Consider the following 24,159-nt stretch of genomic DNA (forward strand, 5'->3'; position numbering starts at 1 on the left):
TTTCCTGGTGGACTCCAAACGGGCCATGGGTCTGTGTGGAACCACCAGGGAGATGTTGCTTTAATTGCTCGTCATTGTGCATATACAATTTATTTATGTATTTTATTATTACGTTTATATCCCACCTTTTGTCCTCTTACAAGGAAGAGGAATCACTGCATACAATCACTGCTTTCTTTTTGTGGATCCAACAGTAACATTTTCAAACCTGCTGCCTGCACAGGACAAGTATCCGCAACAGCAAAGATGCTTATTTTGCATTTGAGGTGGAAAATTACAGATATTCACAGCACCCCTCACAGACACCTCTCTGTAGCACCATACAGAAACCCTGCAGACCTCCAGATCCTTCCCGATGTGAAGTGCCATGGTCCTTACCTCGTAATGAGCCACGCGCTGCGATTCCGATATTAGCTGGGCGCTGCACACTTTGCAGTAGCTTTCCGTGAATAACTCCTGGTCAATATCCGATGACTTCATCTGCTTGCAGTGACACAAATAAAAACAAACATACAATTAAAAAAAGAGATGTGAATCATTGTCCCTACTGCCTTGGCACGTCATTGCAGCAGAAATAAAATAGCATTTCACAGTGATCCTTGGAGAAAGCTGAGCAAATAACTTTTCTGGAGGAAAGTTGGAGATAACATTCAAAATTGCCATTACAATTGAATTAGAGTGAATCAGAAGAAAATCTGTGCAATTAGACAGAATGTAAAATTGCAGACTCCCAGAAGCCATCAATCATGGGAGAATTTGCAAGTAAGTGCAGAGTTCAACAGAGCGAAAGAGAAATGCACTTAAATTTGAAAGTTACATTTTGCATCAACCCACCCCCAGTTTCAAGATGGAAAAATGTACATCTTTCCACTCAAATTCCACCAAAGAAAGAGTCCATAAGTACCTCTCAGTTCTACATTTCAGAACGAAATATAAAATCCAAAATTACAAAAAGGTTTGTGTTTGGGTTGCCAAATCTCAGGGTTTGACTTGAAGCACTGGGATTCCCCATTATAAAAAGCTGAAATGCCTCTAAGGCTTCATTACCGGCAGTAAGAACTTTAAGCAAGAATGTCCTGGTGTTTTAGGCCCTGCCCCTTTGCCTGTGGCCCCACCCCCTCATGTTTTAGGCCCTCTCCTTTGCCTTTAGTCCTGTGGGTGTGCATTGGGGCTTTGGGGGTTGGACTCGATGGTCTTATAGGCCCCTTCCAACCCTACAATTCTATGATTTTTGCCTCCTTTCCAGAAAACCCCCAACACCTGACATTACACATAAGAACATCAAGAAGAGCCCTGCTGGATCAGACCAAGAGTCCATCTAGTCCATCGTCAAGGGCAGGACCATCTATGTGGCAGCGCTGTCCTTTGGCCACGTGGAGCCCCTTCTCACAGAACAGGCCTGCAGAACCTCCAGCCTAAGAGCAAGATAGGGCCCTCCTCAGTTCCATTCCCCTGGCCTTACAACTGAGCATTGGTGGTTTCCCAGCCCTTGCACTATTTTTTCCCCATTCTAAAAACCTGAAATGCCTCTAAGGCTTCATTACTGGCAGTAAGACTTTTAAGCTAAAATATCCTAGTGTTTTTGGCCCTGCCCCCTTGCATTTGGCCCTGCCCCCTTGGCCCCACCCCTTTCCTTTTGCCCCACCCTTGGTGTTTTTGGCCCTTCCCCTTTGCCTTCAGACCCGTGGGTGTGTGTTACGCATTGCCCAAAAAAGAGGGCAAAAGAGGGCATGGATTTGCATAACATTCACATATGTTATTTCATACGTATAGATGCAAATTTGGAAATAATTCCTACAAATTAAAAGGAAATGCAAAACATCTCAAATGGAAATGCAAAACATGGAGGATGCTGTGACCAGGTGAGCCGGGTGCCTGCTTCGTCGGCTGCTTGGGTGATAAATGCAGTTGGGCAACTCCAAGGCCCCGGCTGCTCGCCATTCATTCATTCATTCATTCATTCAATGTATTTGTATCCCGCCTGATATCATTAAGATCTCAGGGCGGTTTGCAGATAAAATCAATTTAGAGAGCTTCGGCTATTGGGTGGTATAAAAATGAAATACATACATACATACATACATACATGCATGCATACATAAAAATTTAAACAGGAGAAGACAATAAGGGGGAAATCCTATGGCCGCTAGACAGTGCCTAGACGGCCATAGGATATGTGGTTTTCCGGGAACCAACCTCGGGGCCCACGCTCCGAGGTTAGTTCCTGGAGAACCGACCTCTCCCCACTTCTGCGCTGCCTCGGGGGCAGCGCGGAACAGCCCCATCCTCCATGCTCGCAAGAGGAGCACGGAGTGGCCAGAAAGGGCTGGGGGCATTCCAGGGTGGGGAGGGTGGAACTGCCTGTACAACACATCCTATGTGTCAAACAGCAGCCTCCTTCCCCGCTCCGTCCTCCTGTGGCTAGGCAGCTGCAATCAGCTGCCTAGCCAAAAATGCAGGGCAGGAGGAGCGCAGAGGGAACGATCCCCTCCATGCTTCTCCTGCCCTGCTTTGGATAGGCGGTTGCCTCCGAGTTCAGAGGCGGCCAACCAATCTCGATAGGATTGCGCCCTAAATAATTTAAACAGCTAAAAACAGATCAAACCATTCAACAAGCTAATACCAATTAAAATCTAAAACAATAAAATGGTTAAAACAGTGTGCTACTTCAGAGAATTCTTGGGGTTCTTTATCTTTAAACTGGACTTGAACTGGACCGACCTTCAAATAAAAGTCTGTCCTCTGCCAGCTCCCCAAAATGGAGAACTGCTCTGTGTGAAGGAGGACCACTGGTGCAGCCGACCCAGGACATAACGGTCATGTGGCAGCCCCCTCTAGATGCTCTTCCATATGACTTGGGTTGTGAAGGAGCACGTAACTAAAACGCCTCTTCCCTCAAACTGTACTTCCATGCTTTACAACTGCTTCGACATCCGTTATATGCTGGAGTGTTGGCCAACCCTGCTAAAAAAATAACGATACTCTGAGCTGTACAGAATTGCATTTTAAGCTCACTTCAATCAGAGCACCATCATGACTACCAGTGTGGTGTAGTGGCTAGGACTGGGAGCTGGGAGACCCGGGTTCTATCCCCACTCGGCCATGGAAGGTCACTGGGTGACTTTGGGCCAGTCACAGACTCTCAACCGAACCCACCTCACAGGGTTGTTGTTGCGAGGATAAAATGGAGAGGGGGAGGATTATGTACACCGCCTGGGGTTCCTTAAGGAGGGAAAAAGGCAGGATATAAAGGACATAAGTAAATAAGTAAATAAGACTACAGGGATAAAAGGGGAGTTTGCCTTTGCTGCCCTGAGGTCCTCATCACTTGCTCCTGGATAGTTGACTGTCCTGCACTTTGCTGAAGAGGAAAGAGGAGGAAAAGCAGCTCCTTCTACTCCCCATCAACCTGTCCTCTTCGATATTAGGGCCATATATATAAAACAATCTATAGTTGTTGTAGATCACAAGGTAAATATGAGCCAACAATGTGATGTGGCTGCAAAAAGGCACATGCTATTTTGGGCTGCATTAACAGAAGCACGGCTTCCAAATCCTGGGAAGTACTAGTTCCCCTCTGCTCAGCACTGGTTAGGCCTCATCTACAGTACTGTGTCCAGTTCTGGGCACCGCACTTTAAGAAGGATGCAGACCAACTGGAGAGGGCTCAGAGGAGGGCAACAAAGATGATCAGGAGACTGGAAACAAAGCCCTACGAGGAGATATTGAAAGAACTGGGCATGTTTAGCCTTGAGAAGAGAAGACTGAGGGGAGACAGGATAGCGCTCTTCAAGGACTTGAAAGGTTGTCACAAAGAGGAAGGCCAGGATCTCTTCTCGATCATCCCAGAGTGCGGGACATGGAATAATGGGCTCAAGTTACAGGAAGCCAGATTCCGGCTGAACATCAGGAAAAACTTCCTGACTGTTGGAGCAATACGACAATGGAAGCAATTCCCTAGAGAGGTGGTGGGTTCTCCCACGCTGGAGGCATTCAAGACAAGGCTGGACAGCCATCTGTCAGGGATGAATCATAGAATCATAGAATCATAGAATCATAGAATAGTAGGGTTGGAAGGGGCCTACAAGGCCATCGAGTCCAACCCCCTGCTCAATGCAGGAATCCAAGTCAGAGCATCCCCGACAAATGGCTGTCCAGCCTCGTCTTGAAGTCCTCCAGTGTGGGAGAGCCCACCACCTCCCCAGGTAATTGGTTCCATTGTCGTATTGCTCTCACAGTCAGGAAGTTTTTCCTGATGTTCAGCCGGAATCTGGCTTCCTGTAACTTGAGCCCATTATTCCGTGTCCTGCACTCTGGGATGATCAAGAAGAGATCCTGGCCTTCTTCTCTGTGACAACCTTTCAAGGACTTGAAGAGTGCTATCATATCTCCCCTCAGTCTTCTCTTCTCAAGGCTAAACATGCCCAGTTCTTTCAGTCTCTCTTCATAGGGCTTTGTTTCCAGTCCCCTGATCATCTTTGTTGCCCTCCTCTCAACCCTCTCCAGTTTGTCTGCATCCTTCTTAAAGTGTGGTGCCCAGAACTGGACACAGTACTCCAGATGAGGCCTAACCAGTGCTGAGTAGAGGGGAACTAGTACTTCCCGGGATTTGGAAGCGATGCTTCTATGAATGTAGCCCAAAATAGCATTTGCCTTTTTTGCAGCCACATCACATTGTTGGCTCATATTCAGCTTGTGATCGACAACAATTCCAAGATCCTTCTCGCTCGTAGTGTGGTTGAGCCACGTATCCCCCATCTTGTAACTGTGCATTTGGTTTCTTTTTCCTAGGTGCAGAACTGGGCATTTGTCCCTATTAAATGTCATTCTGTTGTTTTCTGCCCAGCACTCCAGTCTATCCAGATCACTTTGAATTTTGTTTCTGTCTTCCAAAGTATTAGCTATCCCTCCCAATTTTGTGTCATCTGCAAATTTGATCAGCATTCCCTGCACCTCCTCCTCCAAGTCATTAATACAAATGTGGAAGAGCACTGGGCCCAGGACTGAGCCCTGCGGTACCCCACTCGTTACCTCTCCCCAGCTTGAGAAGGTCCCATTGATAAGCACTCTTTGAGTCCGATTCTGTAGCCAACTGTGGATCCACCGGATCGTTGTTTCATCTAGCCCACTTCGAGCTAGTTTGCTCATCAGGATATCATGGGGCACTTTGTCGAAAGCTTTGCTGAAGTCGAGGTATATGATGTCTACAGCATTCCCACAGTCTACAAGGGAGGTTACTTGATCAAAAAATGAGATCAGATTTGTCTGGCAGGACTTGTTTTTGACAAATCCATGTTGGCTTCGAGTAATCACGGCATTGTTGTCAAGGTGCTCCCAGATGGATTGCTTTATGATCTGCTCCAGAATTTTCCCAGGAATTGATGTCAGACTGACTGGTCTGTAGTTCCCAGGTTCCTCCTTTTTACCCTTTTTGAAGATAGGGACAACGTTAGCCCTCCTCCAGTCATCTGGCACTTCCCCCGTCCTCCATGATTTCTCAAAGAGAATAGACAGCGGTTCTGAGAGTTCTTCTGCCAGTTCCTTTATGACTCTAGGATGCAGTTCATCTGGCCCTGGAGATTTGAACTCATTCAAAGTAATGAGGTGTTCCTTGACCATATGCCTGTCGATCTCAAGGTGCAATCCTGCCCCTTCAGCCTGGACTTTGCCTTTGCCAGGGGGGTCATAGACCCTCTTTTGGGAGAAGACTGAGCCAAAGTAGGAATTGAGCACCTCTGTCTTTTCTTTGTCATCTGTTATCATTTTTCCATCCTTATTTAATAGCTGAACCACCATTTCTTTCCTCTGCCTTTTACTATGCACGTAGCTGAAGAAAGCCTTTTTGTTGTTTTTAACATCCCTTGCTAACCTCAGCTCATTGTCAGCTTTAGCCTTCCTGACGCCACCCCTGCAATTCTGTGCTATCTGCCTGTACTCTTCCTTTGTTACTTGGCCTTCTTTCCACTTCCTATATGTGTCCTTTTTTGTTTTCAGGTCATCCCTAAGCTTTTTGTGAAGCCACATTGGCTTCTTCTGTTGTCTTCCACCTTTTCTTCTTGTTGGAATTGTTTGTGATGGTGCCTTGAGAATTTCCTTTTTTAAAAGCTCCCACCCATCTTGGACTCCTTTTCTCGCTAGCATCGCTTGCCATGGGACCTTACTGATCATTGTTCTGAGTTTATGAAAATCAGCTTTCCTAAAATCCAGGGCACGCGTTTGACTACACGCAGCTTTTGCTTCCCTTAGAACCAAGAACTCAAGTACAACATGGTCGCTTTCCCCCAGAGTTCCTGTAACTGCTACTTTATCCACTAAGTCATCTCTGTTGGTTAGGATCAAGTCAAGGATAGCCGATCCTCTAGTTCCTTCCTCTACTTTCTGTAGGAGGAAGTTATCCGCCACACAAGTCAGGAATTTCCTGGAGGGGCCATGTTTTGCAGAATTTGTCTCCCAACAAATATCGGGGAAATTGAAGTCCCCCATTACTACTACATCATGCTTCCTTAAAACATTGGCTATTTGCTTTTCAAAGGATGCTCTGACTTGGATTCCTGCATTGAACAGGGGGTTGGACTCAATGGTCTTGTAGGCCCCTTCCCTACTGTTCTATGATTCTATGATTCTAGGATATATAAGTTTTAAGCCTTCTTATGTCCTAGGGATGTCCATCACAGGAAAATCCAGCCCTTTTAGGGCCCAATGGATTCCCACGACACCCCCAGCCTGACTTGCCCTTGCGAGCCAAGCCAGGAGGTTGCTCCCAAAACCCAGGAATGTTTTTTTTTCTTTTTCAGAGATTGCTTGTTCCACAAATTACAGCTGCAATTTGCACAAATTATTACAGCCATAATTTGTGGACTCCGTGCTTCCAAAAAAGGGGGAAAAACAAGTCCTCCCTCCCTGCCACCGCTGCGCGCACCCCTCCTGCTCTTCCTGCCAATGGTGACACCAGCGAGGAGAGGGGGAGGGATGCACACCGTGCAGCAGCAACAGCGGCAGGGAGGGAGGGGCTCCCCCCCGCTGCCACCGTCACGCCACATGCGCCCCTCCTTCTCTCCTTGCTGGTGCTGGCATTGGCCAGAAGAGCAGGAGGAGTGCGCACAGCGGCGGCGGCACCAGCAGAAAATCTGCCACATGGCCCGACTCACTGCAGACCAAGCCGGGCCAGTTGGCAGATGTTGGACCGGAGTCCCAGGGGCCAAGCTGGGGAAAGCCCACCAACCTCCACTCCTCAGACAATTCCTCCAACTTCTCTATTATGTGTCTCTTAGTAGAAAAGCAGTATATAAGTCAGATGAATGAATGAAATTGACCCGCTGCTGAGTCCCTGTCTGAGTGAAATATAGACCCAATGCTTTCTCAGCTCACACTCTACTTACTGGGTTTTTTTTTCTTTTCTTGTGCCTGGATTATTTATTTCTTTGTTTGCTTACTATAAATATAGAGACCACCATGACGGCTCCCAAGCTGGGTTACAACAAAACCAAACTCAAAACATTCACCCGAAGCAAAACAGGCGGGACATCTAGACCCTGAAGCAGCAGCAACTGTCACAGGGGCCCGTATGACAGATTGGCCGGGCAATCCCAGCCAGTCGACGATGGTATAGTATATGGGATGGCATCACCATGCTAGGTAGCCAATTGGATGTGGCTAAGTTACAAAGTCACTGAGGTCAATGCATCCAGTGGAGAGAAAGCAGAGGGTCATGTAAACAAATAGGCAAACATAAGAACGTCAGAAGAGCCCTGCTGGACCAGATCAAAGGTCCATCCAGTCCAGCATTCTCTTCACACCGTGGCCAACCAGCTGCCCATGGGAAACCCACAAGCAGGACACAAGTGCAACAGCACCCTCCTGCCCATGTTCCCCAGCAACTGGTGTACATAGGCTTACTGCCTCTGATGCTGGAGGTAACATATAGCCATCAGGACTAGTAGCCACTGATAGCCTTCTCCTCCAGGAATTGATACCCTTAACCATCTCTGACATAGACACTGCCAAGAAAATTGTTAAGGGGGGGGGGATTTTTGATGCTGCTGGAAATTTCCCCCAAATACAGTGAGCAGTTTCTACCCAACTACAGGTTATGATGACTTGCAAGTTAACTTACAGGAGGGATTCTCAGAGGAGCATGCCCCAAAATAAGAGGCAAGAAATGCTGTAAAAGAACACCCTTACATTTGGGCCGTTCCCCCACACCTCCTCCCCTTATCCTTTTTCCTCCATGTTTGGTAGATTTTAAAAGAAAAACCCTAAGAGAGACACCTCACCCCGGACCCTGCAAAGCTGGCTGCCTCTTCAGTGGAAGCGGCTGGATGGATGATGTCTGACCCGCCCCACCCCATGCATTTTGCTTCAGGTGGTGCTGCATGAAGCAGATGTCAAGGTGCCCTTCTCAGTCCTCATTTCATCTCACACACAGGCAGGCCATCTTGCCAGGAAGACCATCCAGCACAGGGGGTTTATTACTACTCATCCAGGGAGTCCTATTTTCCCACAAGGCTGGACCTACCTGCAATATTTCCTCTCTTGGTTTCCACTGCTATGATTTAGCTTGACCATAAGAGACCCTCTGTTGTTGGCAGCAGCATGTGCGGAGGTAGCAAAAGGGTGGACAACCGTGTTAGGATACACAGTCCACAGGTGGCATGCCAGGGTCTGGCAAGGGGCACTCGGCGAGAGCCTCCATCACCATAGCAGATGGACTGGGGAGCTGACCCAGCAAGAGAGTTTCGTAAAGATGTGGCTTCCATTTTTCATTTTTCACTTTTGTTAACAAAAAAGAAAATGACTTCAGACCTCCAATCACACAGAGATCATTTGGGAGGGACGCAACGTCTTAAGATTTGAATATATACCTTGTGCAACTCTTTCTATCTGGTGTAACTTTGGCACTGCAAAACTGAATGTGGATGTTCATACAGTGTAATAAGCTCTTGTACTCTAAAGTATTGTTAAAAGTTTTGTTTATCTGTTTAATGGGATAGATTAGATAGATAGATAGATAGATAGATAGATAGATAGATAGATACAGACAGATATGTATTCTACATCTTACATCCAGAATATTGCCGGTGAAAGAAATGTACTGACAAATATCACACACAATTAATTCTGTTTCCAAGATTCAAGTTTTCAAAGGCCAGATAATGGGGGGGGGGGGGAGAGGTGTAAAGGACTGCAGTGAGCAAAAGGAGAGCAAAAAGAAAAAGGAGGTTAGAGCATAAATGTGACTGATTGATTGATTGATTGATTGATTGATTGATAATATGACCACACCAAACTTGCTGTTTGGGATGCATTACAAGGACACATACAGATATAATATGGATAATCAGCACATTGTCATCACATCAAAATGTAGCTGCACCCCTACGTGCATTTAGACAGGAGTAGGACCCATTGAACTCAGTTGGAATTACTTCTAAGTCAGCTTGCAAAAAGAGGAGCTGTAATAAGGTTGCTAGCTGAGCGGTCTGCTGGGCTGCCTTGGTCAGGCAAAACTGGAGACTAGTGGGAAAAGAAGGCTCCCACTCCATGGTTCCTACACTGTACACCAGCCTTCCCCAACCTGGTGCCCTCCAGATATTTTGGACAACGACTCCCAGCATTCCTAAGCATTAGCCATGTTGTCTGGGGCTGATGGAACTTGAAGTCCAAATCCTCTGCAGGGTATCAGGTTGGGGAAGGCCACTGTACAACTTTATTGCCCCCCTCCCCACTAATTTATATCGCATCACTAGGGATGGATCAAACTGCCAGGTTCGCTTTCTCCCACATTCTTTTTCTTTTAAAATCAAGTCTTTTTTCCTTCCCATTTATGAAGAAATGTGTTATTTTTGTTCAGTTATCATCAAAAAATGAACCAATCAAAATTCTCACCCACCTGCACTGGCCCAGTTCGATCGGTACAGCTGTTTCCAAGCATGGTCAAGAACACACTGTCCTTGCCTGCCATGGAGCTGATATCAGAAAACAGACGCGGCCGCCCTCTTTTTTCTAACCCAGCACCACAAATCACTGAATACAAAGAGATTCCAACCCAGACTTGTAAGAGCTCAGTATTCAAAGCCCTGGACCTGAATGGAAGAATCTGTCGGTTTTGCTTTCTCTGAAGTTCTTTCTACAGTTCTTTCTGTCCTGTTTATAGAGAAATGTGTGAATTTCGGGGGGGGGGTGTACTCAACTGAACAACATTCTCATCCCTTCACTCCTCCCTTCCCATCATCCATGCTAAAAGACTCAGGGTAGCCTTGATAAGATAGCACCTCATCCCCTGGAAAGCACTTCCCATGGCAACAATCAGCCGTCCACTTCACACTACACACATGCGAGGCGGGCCATGTATCCTCTTTTACAGAGGACCGTCCAGTGGATATTGGTGGTTCTGATTTCAGTGGGGCTATGAATCTATTCTGGGTTTCAGCCGGAACCAGCCAAAACTCTAAAGGAGCTATCCATGATGCTGAACCCTATCTCCAAAATAGTTTCAGGACCTTGGATAGCTCCTTTAGAGTTCTGGCTGGTTCTGGCTGAAACCTCAGAATGGACGCACAGCCCCACCAAAATCAGAGCCACAACCTTCCACTGGGAACATCCTGTATTTGAAGGTATCCTCTAGTTCATAGAATCACAGGGTTGGACTTGGAAGGAGCCTACAAGACCATCGAGTCCAACCCCCAGCTCCATGCAGGAAGCCTAATTCCCAGGCAATCTCCCATCCAAGTACTAACCAGGGCTGACCCTGCTTAGCTTCCGAGATCAGACAAGATCAGGTGCATCCAGCCCTTTGCTCATCTTGCAGTCCTGTCCTGTCCAGTTCTGGATGGAAGAACTGCCCATCAACAGTCAGCACCTGAGTAGCAGACTGGACAAGAAGGCGAGGCATACAGGTCACCTGGTTACCATCTTCTCCTCTGCAGTAAGAAGGACTGTATTTCTATTTAAATTGTAATAATACCGTCTAAATTTGCATCTAGGTGTATAAATTAGCATATGCAAATCATGAGCTGCATATGCAAATCTTTTGTACTCTTTTCTGGTGATGCATTTCAGCTTTGGGGGCAATTCTTAGCTGACCACCCTAATACCCACACACGCTTGTTGGTGAGTTGGCAACTAGAATGGCCAAATGGTACAATTAGTTGTATTGCCCCAGCTGTGGGCTGCTAAGGTTTGGAGGTGCCAAGATAATGATAAGCCAGATCCCGGTTTGCTCACAAGGAGACTTTATTGAGTACTTACAGCACACAGGTGTACCCAAAGGTCTTGAACTGAAACCAGTGAATGAATGAATGAATGAATATTTTTATTTCAGTCCAAGACCAGCGCATAAATAACAACAAACATACAAAACTCATGCTATCAGACCACATAAACACAGGACAACATGATTAAAAACATACAATCCCAATATAAAAAGTTATTACAATGTTTAAATAATGTTAAAATAATATTATTTTGTCAACACCCTCCGGCAAGTGATAGGAGCTGCACAAAAACTGGCCACTTTTGCTGTTACATGGAGATTCTGATCAGATAAAAAATATAAGTAAGATAAAAACAGATCTGCCAGGGATTTGTTGTAAAACTGGGGTAATAAAGTGCATCGAAGATCACGATAAAAAGAACAATAAAACAAAACGTTTCCAACTGTCTCCACTTCCCCCGCTTCACAAGGGCATAAGCGTTCTTGATATGGGACCCTCTTAAATCTGCCTTCCAAGAGTGCAGATGGCAAAATATTGAATCTGGCAAAGTAAAAGTCTTTCTGAATTTGGGAATAATCAGATTTGACAAACAATTTGCAGGCAACAATGCCCTCCCATTGTCCCTGAAATCAGGGTATAGTATGGCCAAACCTAAAAGCTTCTGCAATTCAGTATCCCAGATTCACTGACAGATAGTAACTTTGGCTTTTTTGTATCTGAGAGCTACAAGGGCATTAGGGGAAAATCCCAGATTTTGTAACTTCTCATTGAATGTCCTTCTCCATTTTGTCTGAAAGGCATCAATTAAAGTTAATGGGGCCAATCCCACAGGAAAGAAAATCATCTTCAAACAAAGATTTATCTTATAAACCCATGAACGAGCTTCTACAGAAATTTGCCCTGCTTCTAATAATAAAATTACATTAGGCACACAACTTGGGACTCCAAATATGGCTCTCAAAAATTTAGTTTGTATGATTTCAAATGGGGCATAATTGCCATAAGCACCTATCTGCGAACCATACAGCATCTGAGCTATGGCCTTGGCTGTAAATACCTGAATGACTGATGGGATATGTTGTCCCCCTTTGGTGTAAAAAAAGCGAAGGAGTGCCTTTATACTCCTCTGGGCATCATCTGTAGCACTGGTTATTATTTGAGATCTCCAAGAGCCGTATAAATGGAAAGTTACACCCAGATATCTATAAGTTGCAACCTGTTCAATAGGGTGCTCATTTGTCTGCCATCTGTGTTTGATTCTTCTCTTGGTGAAGACTACAACCTCAGGCTTGGTGTAATTAATTACTAGGCGTTCTTTTTTGCAACAGATATCGAGGGCCCTTAGGAGGCATCTCAAGCCAACACTTGTTAGTGACAAGAGTACTGCGTCATCTGCGTAAAGAAGTATTGATAAAGATCTATTTGCCAGGTTGGGAGGATGGGAATTTATTTTGGCTAAATCTTTCACCAAGGAGTTAATATAAAAGTTAAACAGGGTAGGAGCTAGAATACACCCCTATTTAACTCCATTAAAAGTTGGATGGGTCCAGATAAATGACCCTCACAACTGCATCTTATCCTCACATGGGTGTTTTCAGAAAGGCTGCGGATGAGTGCTAGCAGCCGCTGATCAATATTTGTGGCCTCAAATTTTTCCCATAAGCTATCCCTTGAAATGAAGTCAAAAGCTGACTTAAAATCAATGAAGGCTGCATATACAGCCCCGCTGCTGGAAGAATATTTCTCAACAAGATGTTGAAGAACCAATCCCTGATCCACCGTAGATCGCCCTGACCTAAAACCAGCCTGCTCGTCCTCCAGGATATTTCCTTGCTCTAGCCAGTTCTGCAGTCTTTCATTAAGATGGCTGGCATATAATTTGCTGATAATACTTAGCAGGCTGATTGGTCTATAATTTGCAGGATATGATCTTTTTCCTTTTTTATAAATTGGGACAATAATAGCAAGCCCCCAGTCCTCCTGGATGGATGCTGAATGATCAATGAAGGTAAATAAAGCAGCCAGCACCGGGGCCCACCACTCTATATTAGCCTTCAACAATTCAGATGGAATGCTATCACCCCCAGGTGCCTTACCAGATTTGAGCTTAAAGATAAGGTTAGTAATTTCTGACATAGAAACAGGAGGCCGCTCAGGAAAACTATTTATATTAGTCTGTGTCACCTGTTGACAGTATTGACCTCTCACATAAATATCTCTAAAGTGAGATTCCCAGACATTAACTGGAATATGATAATCCAGACAAACTGTTGTATTCTGCCAGTCCTTAGAGACAATCCTCCAAAATATAGCTGTATCGTTTGTCCTTGATGCTTTTATCAAACATTGCCATGTCTTTATCTGGGCCCATTTCTTTTTTTCTTTAATTAAGATTGTATAACTCCTTTTTAACACAAACCACTCTGTTGGGAGTGTTGTCAAATTCAATTCTCTGTAGGCCCTGTATTTTTTGACTAAAGATTTTTTCATGGCAATGCATTCCTGGTCAAACCAGGGTTTAGACTTATAGGTAAGGGCATATCGCTCTCGATGTTTTTTATAATTCAAGCAATTTTGTGGAGAGAGAATCAGGTCTTGAAACAGATCCAGAACTTTTACCGAAGAGTCTTCTGCTAAAATGGCATTGCAAAATTGGATACTGCTGTCGGAGTACAATAGCTCTCCTATAACAGTCTCAGGATTGGCAGACCACTTAATACGTGAAGCTCTTACTTCAGCCTCTAGATTTAGCATTGGCTCCTGTTGTTCCACAAAAGCAGTCTGGTTATTCAGATTTAATTAATACCAAGGGTAGGTGGTCACTCTTGATGCGCTCTCCCACCTCATTGCTGGACACCAAATTTAACAAATTATAGGAAACTAAGAAATAATCAATTGTAGTTGCACCCAAAGCAGATAAAAAAAAGTAAATTCACCTTTCCTATCACCCTCTACTCCACCATTCAAAAAACTAGATCCAACCTGTTTACCATTTCCATAAGGCAAAGCCCAGCATAGTTGCATCTCATGTCTTTGGATTGCCAAAGAGGTAATGGGTGTGCCTCCTCTATTTCAGGCAGTAATACATGAAAATGAGAATACAAGTCCTCGTCATTTTGCCCAATCCAGGCATTAAAGTCCCCCGCTACAATCACAGAGGCTTCTGGATACAAGACGGACATCTTATTAATATACTCCTCCAATTTTGACCAATTATCTTTAGTTGATTGTTTTTGTTGTTGTGTGGGCAAATAGACATTCATTAGCACTAGCCCCATCAATCTAAGATTAATTACTAAAGAAGTGGCAAGGTGAGACAGATGGACTAGTTCAGCAGTGGAGGTTCTGAGTTTAGTGGAAACCAGCAAACTTAGACCCCCTTTAGAGTGTCCTCCCGTGTGACTGAGTATGCAGTGAAACCATTCAGATCTAACTCCTCCCTTGCCCAGGTCTCTTGCAGTAATAAAATATCAAATTTATTAAAGAAATCTATGAAAGAAGAGTCTGATACTTTACTCAACCATCCCGCAATGTTCCAGGACAGAAGTCTTAACTGGGAATTAGGGTGGCATTGTGTTTGTCAATCCAGAGTAGGTGGCAATCCGAAATTCATAGTGGTGACCTTGCTTCTCATTCAGTTTTGATTTTTTTTTTTTTTGCATTCCCCTCTCAGAAGCTCCCATCTCCTCTTCCAAATATTCAATTTCATCAATTGTTGGGCTCAACCTGCTGACATTTGAGATCACTGGACGGCCAGCATTTGTCTGGTAAACAGGAGTTGGTATCCACTCACAACTCGGCCAATTCCTCATCTTCTAAAAATCCCATATCAGATCAGGTGGAAAACTTTGGAACTACAGAATTTTCATTAGCTATTGTAGAAGCTAAGTCCCTCCTGGTACATTTTTGCTCGCTTTTATTTCTTATTGGATTAATCTCTGCTACAATACGACAGTTCTGGGTACTCCTCTCCACCTCAGGGTTGTCCTGCACAATTCCCTTCCTTTCCTTCGGGCTACTGTGTTGTTTTGCCAGGATATGATCCTCTGCTACCCAGTGTACACCTTTTTTATCTTGTTCTGCCTGCAAATCTATTAGAAGAATTCTCAGAGCCTCCAAGCTCCGCACAATTTCATTTTGTGCTTCTAGAGGCAGGGCACCAATGGAGTCTAGGAGCAGTTTTTCCTCACTGGTTAATGGTTTCTTCCCCTCACCCAGTAATTGCTGTTCTTCTTGAGCTTAACATCTGGAATACTAATACTTGCAATGCACTTTGGCCCTTGAGTCTCAAGGTTTTTATAGCTGGAGGGGACTTCCTCAATGGAGTCCAGATCAATTAGATCTTGAGTGCTGCTAGCTTCCTCAGCTCCATCACCTTTTATTTGTGTGTAAGAGTAGCCAGCTATAGCCAGTGGGGGTGTCTGGTTCTCAAAGAATCTTAAGACTGTTATCCCCGTTTCCAAAAAATGCCCCCACTATTTATTATAGACAGTTTTGGCTAAACCTTGCTCTCAAAAGGTGACCACTGCACAAGCACAGAAATAGTTGAAGTACAGATATTCAACATATACTAGGTCAGTGATGGTAAACAAGCCTGGGAACACCCTATCTAAGATGTATAGAAGATGTAACCTACATTCCTTCTTTATTAAGAACCCTTTTAGGTTTAGGGTAGTTGGATAAAACTAGCTTATTATAGTTCAGTACTATATTCCAGTTCTTGTTATTTAAATACTTCTTCTGGCATATTTTTATTCCTGACAGCATAAGTGACCACGGATCTTGAAAGTCAGAGTCCTTGTCCTGGGCTAGTATAGTAAAATTATCTAATAATTTTAAAAGTTTCTTAAAATCCATTTTCCTAAAACAAGCCCCCTTTATATTTTTTATATTTTTACTCTTATTTAATTTATTACTCTCCTTCTTTCTAACCACACTTTTGCATATCCTGCTCTTCCTCACTATTGGCTTATTTGCCTGCAATTTATATTTACTAGGCTTTGTCCCTTGACTCTCCTCTTTTAGCCTGGGGGCAGCCCTTTTAAAGGCATCCTCAAGTGCAGTCAGACATTTATTGCATTCAGACAGGAAGAGTTTAACGTGTTCCATATCCTTCATTAGTAAAAAAAAAGCCAGCCTTCAATTGGTAGGCTGTTACTCTGATTGGAGAATTCTTCCTTGTTTGCCTTTTCATCACTGCGAGCGAACTCTTGAGAGTGGTTTCAGCATCAGTTCGTGCAGCTGATTCTTGTTTACAGGTGGCTACATTAACTCCTGTGATGCTCTATTCTTGGCAGCTGCCAACTCTAATGTAAGATTTACAGATAATGCATCCCCTTTTAGATCTTGAACGCTGCCTTTAAGGCATACAGACCAATCTAAGATGGAATTTGATGTGTGTGAAGCTTCATCATCCATCCCCTTCTCTTTCTCCCTTGCTGGAAAGAATTGGGTAATCTTCTTTTGATTTTTTCGGCCTTTTAGAGGGACACTCTCTATAGTGGGCATGATCCCCAAGGTTCTGTATGCCTCTCTGGTAAGCACCATTCCTTTAACTATTTCCAAAGTTAAGACCAAAGCTAATGTGAAAAAATAACAATTGCTGTGAAACGCCACCTCCAACTGTTTGCACTCTCCTTTCTCTCCCTTCCCCCAATGGAGGAGAATTTTAAAACTCACACACACAGAGGAGCTGCTGAATCACAAGGTTCACAAGGGAAGGGCTTTCAGAGAAGCCTGCTTTCCATAAAGCACAGCAGGATTCTTCCTGGATTTCCAGCTTTGTCTCCTACGCAGTTTGTATTTCTGGAACCAAAATCAATGCAGCAACAGTAGTAGCCTCCTCCTTGTTCTCTCCCCGGGTGGCTGCGGGTCTTGGCAAGGGCCCCATGAGGCAGGCCACCCAGTGTAATGTAGATAGCCTCCTATGCGACGTCCAGTGTGGCGCGAAGTGCAACGCACTTAGCGTTGCACTTGGTGCTTCGACGAGGCAGACGCCAAGGCACTGCCTCTGGCAGCCCTGCCTTAGATACCTGTTGGGCAGGGACAGAGACAGGCTCAGGCTCCACTGGTGCAGCAGGCTCTGGCCAAGCTCCTTCCCCCCCTCCCCATCTTGGCAGCCCTGCCTTAAATACCTGTTGGGCAGGGACAGACACAGCCACAGGCTCCACTGGTGCAGCAGGCTCTGGCCAAGCTCCTTCCCCCATACCCAATGGTTGGATCAGACAGCTCCTCTGAACCCAGAGCCCTGGGGTACAATGGGTTTTATACTATACATGTTAGCAGTGAGGCAGCATGACAACAGCAAGCATTATTTAGCATTCATCTACAACTTTCCCAGCATAGGCTAACAGTGCTTGGTCAGAAGGGAAACAATCAGAGCTTTTCCAGCACAGACACCTGCAGCTTTAAGGCAAACAAGCTTCACTTCCCAGGCACATCCTGAAAAGACACTCCACCTTGTTAGTATGGAATGTGCTTAGCCACCTATTGACCTTTGACTCATCCTGGTAAATCAAGAGGCCTGTTAGGGGAAACAGCAGCAAACTGAACCAAAGTCAGAGAGCACTATGGATCATCTAAGCCCCTCTAAAACTACTGATAGCTTGGTACAGGCCTGAGGCCTTACAGGAGTGAAGGAAAAAATTGGATCATTGGGCTGCCAGGTTCCGATCCCTGCTTTAGTTCTGATGCCACACTGCCCCACTTTGCCAAGATAAGATTGTTCTGCAAGATGACACTGATTTATCCAGCAAGCATCCCAGCAATTTCAAAGGTGAGAAGGAAAGCACAATGACAAATGTTTAATGAGTTCCTCACTGAAAGGTAGCTTCCACCACTTATAAAAAGAGCATGTCCGAAGAGCCTATTTTTCATTCAAGGGGACTTGCATCAAAAAGCATCAGAGGGACTTCAAGCTAGGGATGTCTGAGGAGTCCATTTGGTGGGGGGAGGGGTGATTGGTGAGTTTCTGCTGCCTCCCCCCCCCCCAGATTCCAGCTTGAACTTCGGCAAGTTGGCCTGACTCAGCAAGTGGCGATTTGGGCCAACTTGCAGATTGGGGGAGGGGGAGTTGCACATATCTCAATTTGTGCAAAAGCAGCCATGAATAGGGCAATTTGTGCAAAACCATAGTCGTAAATGGTGTAATTCGTGCAAATTAGAGTATTTATGGCCACAGTTTTGCTGTGCTATTTATGGCCAAATTTGGGGGTAAATTGGCCTGTGATTTGTGCAACACCCCCACCCCCTGTAAAGTTCCTGGCTTTCAGGAACTATTATGTGGCTTGGCTCACAAACGTAAGCAGACCCGGGTCCGTCACAGGGATCTGTCAGGCCCAAAACGGGCCGGACTTCCCCCAGATGGACAACTCTAATTCAAGCCCACAACAGCAGGTCTGGTATTTATTTCATTTATTTATTTATTTACACAATTTATATACTGCTCTACATCCTACTGGATTCCCAGGGGGGGAACAATAAAAAGAAAGGAAAAAGAATCAAACAGCAAAATGAGAATATTGAAAATCTGATTATACCAATAAAACCATGGCTGGTTCATCAGGGAAAGCTTCTTTAAATAAAAATGTCTTCAGCAGGTATCGAAAACAAAACAACGTTGGTGCCTGCCTGTAGGAGTGCACGAAAGCCACTTACCTGGTCTCGCAGCTTGCTTCGCGGTGGGGGGGAGGCGCTTCGTTGCTCCCCCCAAAGTTCAGGCCAGGGGGGAGGCTTCCCGCCTCACCCGGCCGAAATTCAGGCCAGCGGGGAGGCTTCCCACCTCGCCCGGCCGAAATTCAGGCCGGGGAGGAGGCGCCTCGCCCGGCCACAAAATAAAAAGTAAAAAAAAAAAACAACGCCCCCGTGATAGGCTACGTGACGATTAACGTAGCCTATCACGGCTAGATCTGCAAAGTCAGCCGTGATAGGCTACGTTAATCATCACGTAGCCTATCACGGGTGACTTTAAAAAAAAAAAAGCGCGTACGCAAATGGCGGCCCCCATAGGGAGCCGCCGTTCGCGTTCCTTATTTGGTCGCTATAGTCTATGTAATCTTTACGTAGACTACAGCGACCAAATAAGGAACGTGAATGGCGGCTCCCTATGGGGGCCGCCATTAGCCGTACACGCTTTTTTTTTTTTTTAAGTCACCCGTGATAGGCCACGTGACAATTTACGTAGCCTATCACGGCTGACTTTGCAAATCTAGCCGTGATAGGCTACGTTAATCGTCACGTAGCCTATCATGGGGACATTTTTTTTTTTTTACTTTTATTGGAATGGCGGCGGCGGCAGCCGGTCAAAAGACCGGCTGCCGCCTCTGCCCCTGTCGAAGACCTGACGAACCGCTGCCGGGACCCGCCGCCGGGAGGGACATTCGGGAAAGGTAAGTCCCGTCCTGGGGGGGGTGCAGGGGGTGGGGGGGTGCGGAGAATTTCTCCCCGAAACTACTTCAGGGGGCCGAAAACGTTGGCACTCGGCCCCCCGATGTTTTGGGGAGAAATTCTCCCCCATCCCTACCTGCCTGACATCAGAGAGGGAGCCAACATATTGAAAGCTTTACTCTGAGTAGACTCGAAGATCCATGCAGAACCACTAAAAGCAACACATCTGATGACCTCAGTGAATGGGCAAGCTTAGTCGATCTTAGGGATGTCAGAGAATTTCTCCACGAATCTCGGGGAGGCCGAATGCCAGCGCATTCAGCCCCCCAAAATTGGTGGAGAAACGGTCTGCCCCCCCGCCCTCCCCGGGACAGGACTTACCTTGTTCGAATGTCCCTGGCGGCGGCGGCTCCAGCGGTGGTTTGCTGGCGGCGGCGGCCGGTCTTTCGACCAGCTGCCGCCACCGCCATTTCCAAGTAAAACAAACAAACAAACAAACATGATAGGCTATGTAAAGATTTACGTAGCCTATCACGGCTGACTTTGGGGGGGGGGGAAAGCACATACGCAAATGGCGGCACCCATGGGTGCCACCATTTGTGTTCCTTATTTTGGCACGTGTAGTCTACGTAAACATTTACGTAGACTACAGCGAAAATAAGGGGAACGCTATTTGCGTTCCCCTTATTTTCGCCGTAGTCTACATAAATGTTTACATAGACTACACGTGCCAAAATAAGGAACACAAATAGCAGCGCCCATGGGAGCTGCCATTTGCGTAAGCGCTTTTTTTTTTTCCAAAGTCAGCCATGATAGGCTACGTAAACATTTACATAGCCTATCATGGCTGACTGCAGGGATGCAAACAGCGGCGGCTACAGCCGCCGCCATTTGCGTCCTGGCAAGAGAGAAGGTTTCACGGCTGGAGAGACGGGGCGCCTCCCCCCCGGCCAGAATTTCAGGGGGAGGGACGGAGCGCCTCCCCCCCACCGCGAAGCAAGCTCTGGGATCAGGTAAGGGATCTCAATGTTGTCCTCACTTATATAGCCAAAATGTTTTCTTTTCTTTTCTCCAGGGTGGTAGGTGGTAGAAAAGAGTGAGCCATCTGAGCCTCTTCTTGGATTAGACTGGGATTTTTCTCAGAAAAAAAAGGGGAAACCCCAGGGAAATTTTCCAAGCCAATCTGAGGGCTTGGAAAGATGTCATCTCCCTGACCATCTCTGCAGCTCCTACCACCCACCAGCCCCCAAATATGAGCCCCTTTCCTTAACGCGGTGATGGTGGAGCAGTGATGAATGGGAAAGAGAGCAGAGGGAAGGTTGTTTTCCACCCTTCCTCTCCCCCCCCATCACCCCATCATGCTAGCTAATAGCATGAGGAGGCCCAGGGGACTATGGAAGATACAGTTCTCCCAAAGGGTCCTGCAATTGGGGGATGGCTTTGGGGGATGATGAAGGGCAGCAGAGATGGGCAGCTGGGATTTTGCCTCTGGCCCAGGACAAATTTACCTGTTTATTTAAAATGTATTTGTCCTAGGGATGGCAGAGAATTTCTCCCCGAATCTTCGGGAGGCTGAGCACCGACCCATTTGGCCCCCCGAAGTTGGTTGGGAAATTCTCCGCCAGCCCCCCGCCCCCCCCCCCCAGGACGGGACTTAACTTCGGCGAATGTCACTCTGGGCGGCGGGTCCCGGCGGCGGTTCGGTGGCGTTTTGTCGTGGGCGGGGGCGGCGGCCGGTCTCCCGACCGGCTGCCACCGCCGCCATTGAAAAAAAAAACACCTAAAGTTAAAAAAAAAAACACCTGTTAAAAAAAACTAGATTTCCAAAGTCAGCTGTGATAGGCTACGTAAATCGTCACGTTGCCTATCACAGGTGACTTTGAAAAAAAAAAAAAGCGTGTACGCAAATGGCAGCGCCCATGGGGCGCCGCCATTTGCGTTCCTTATTTTGGCATGTCTAGTCTACGGAGAGATTTACGTAGACTACGGCGAAAATAAGGGCACGCTATTTGCGTTGCCCTTATTTTCGCCGTAGTCTACGTAAATCTTTACGTAGACTAGACGTGCCAAAATAAGGAACGCAAATGGTGGCGCCCCATGGGCACCGCCATTTGCGTATGCACTTTTTTTTTTCTAAACTCACCCGTGATAGGCTATGTGACGATTTACGTAGCCTATCATGGCTGACTTTGGAAATCTAGCCATGATAGGCTACACAAATCGTCACGTAGCCTATCACGGGGTCTTTTTTTTTTAACTTTTTGTTTCACGGCCGGGGAGACGGGGCGCTTCTCCCCAGCCTGAATTTCGGCCAGGCGAGGCGGAAAGCCTCCCCCCCCCAGCCTGAATTTCGTCCGGGTGAGGCCGGAAGCCTCCCCCCCCTCGCCTGAACTTCGGGGGGGAAAGCGAAGCGCCTCCCCCCCACCGCGAAGCCAAGCTGCGAAAAGGTAAGTGACTTTCGTACATCTCTAATTTGTCCCAGTCCTCAGCCAAGATGAGAAGCTGGGATTTTGCCTCTGGCCCAGAACAAATTTACCTATTTATTTAAAATATGTATGTCCCAGTCCTCAGCCAAAAAGGCTACCAGAGCAATGTACAAGTGTCAGGGTTCCCCTTATGACCTGGACCCCCTGAGTAACTCCTTAAGGATCTTTTACCTCCTTAAGAGTCCCACCTTCCTTCTTTTACCTTCCCCTTTCCAATAACATGGGGTTTAGGCTGTAGGCATGGGGTGATTGACACTCTAGACACAGGGTTTAACCACAACAGTTTACTGGAAAATTATAGCAAGCAAATCACAGCTAAAGGTATTTACACAATAAAGCTGAGGGATAAAAAAGGCATTAAGAGAAAATAAAAGTTCCAAAATGCAAGTTTACCCTAGCTGTACTTAGACTTCTCCAGGCTGCTTCTTCCTGCTCCCTCTTCAGGCTCTGATCTCCCCAACTCTGGTCTTACTGGCTATCTCTTTTTATACCCTCCTCCCTCAAAATGGAAAGTACTGTTTCAAACCTGAAGAAATGAAACTTAACCAGGGAAATGAAACTACCCCTCTCGGGGATATGCCCTCCTAACAAAAAACTCCAGGCGTCTGGGCCTGATCCTTTTCCTTGCCTCTGTAGCCTCAAACCTTCACAACAAGCAATCAGGCCCTGCCCACAATCCACAGTCTAAAAAGACACAGCATCACACAAGGAAAAAGGGATGGGAAGGGGAGAGTGGAGGGGACATCATCTTTCAGCAGGGCTGGTGGAATGGCCCTGCTTCCACTTTCATCTCCCTCTGAACACCCCACTGGAATTGTTGCTGGTGATAACAGTTGAGGGAAGAGGAGCCTTCATGGGAGAGCTTTAAGCTACAGGAGAACGTTGGAGCTTGTAAAACTCTCCTCAGCTTTGAGACAATCTTGAATGAACCCCCAGAGCTGATTCCTGAGCTGGGCTCAGGAGAACTTTGCAGACATCCCTTAGATGCATAAACCTGTCGTGGATGCTTCCATTCAATGGAAAACTGGGGATTTGCCCAAGCCAAAAATCATCATCCTCATCAACATGGGAGATGAGTGCTCCCCTGCTGGAAAAGCACACAATCGTGGAAGAACGTCTTTATTTTTTCAAAATGGGGAGGGAGATGAAGCTCTGGTCCCCCCAGGTAAAGTAATTTCCTTTTCAAATAATTTCCTTTTCAAATGCACACACATGCATGGGAGCTCTGGCAGCCCCCCCCCCCCCAGGGATGTACGAAAGTGACTTACCTTTTAACGAAATTGATTCGAGGTGGGGGGGAGGCGCTCTGTCCCTCCCCCCTGAAATTCTGGCCGGGGGGGAGGCGCTCCGTCCCTCTCCCCCTGAATCCTGGCCGGCCGTGTCCGCAAATGGCGGCGGCCATAGCGTTTTTTTTTCTTTTAAATCAGCCGTGATAGGCTACGTAAACATTTACGTAGCCTATCACGGTATTTTTTTAAAATCTAGCCGTGATAGGCTATGTAAATCTTTACGTAGCCTATCACGTTTTTTTGTTGTTGTTTTTTGTTTTGTTTTTTTACTGGAAATGGCAGCGGTGGCAGCCGGTCAGAAGACCAGCCGCCGCAGCAGCCACCGCCAGGAGGATTCGCCCAAGATAAGTCCCGTCCTGGGGGGGCAGGGGGGCAGACCGTTTCGCCACCGATTTCGGTGGCATTCGGCCTCCCCGAGATTTGTGGCGAAATTCTCTGACATCCCTATCTCTGCTGGACGACAAAGCTGTGTGTGCCCTGCATCCTCTAAGCTAGTCTGCTGCCCTCAGGTGCAGTGAAGGACATTGTCTTGTCACCAGTGTTGAAGTCAGATTCAGCTCTCAAGACTGTCAGCTTCCATATATGGAGTGGACTTGTGTGTACGTTCGTGTTAGGGATGTGTGTTGGAGCCACTTGGTGAAGAGCCTTCCGTGTGGTGGCCCCATTCACATGGAACTCCCTGCCTTCAGAGTTCAGGCAGATGCCAACATTGTGCTGTTTCTGGCACTTCCTGAAAACATCTTATTTTTTCAGGAAGCCTTACTTGACTGACTAGCCACAGTTTGA

At 46.3% G+C, this 24,159-nt stretch overlaps 1 protein-coding gene across 1 annotated transcript in view; it reads right to left on the minus strand.

Annotated features, from left to right (window-relative positions):
• ZMAT4 (zinc finger matrin-type 4) overlaps positions 1–24,159 on the minus strand; it is a 302,363-nt gene that overhangs the window by 202,332 nt on the left and 75,872 nt on the right. The window contains exon 2 of the mRNA XM_084808203.1: positions 379–480. Coding sequence (XP_084664329.1) covers positions 379–480 — 102 coding nt within the window. The remainder of the gene's footprint in view (positions 1–378; positions 481–24,159) is intronic.

The sequence above is a fragment of the Heloderma suspectum genome, chromosome 6, assembly GCF_057233095.1.
Source record: "Heloderma suspectum isolate Gila_16-S chromosome 6, 16-S_ref, whole genome shotgun sequence".
Lineage (NCBI taxonomy): Eukaryota > Metazoa > Chordata > Lepidosauria > Squamata > Helodermatidae > Heloderma > Heloderma suspectum.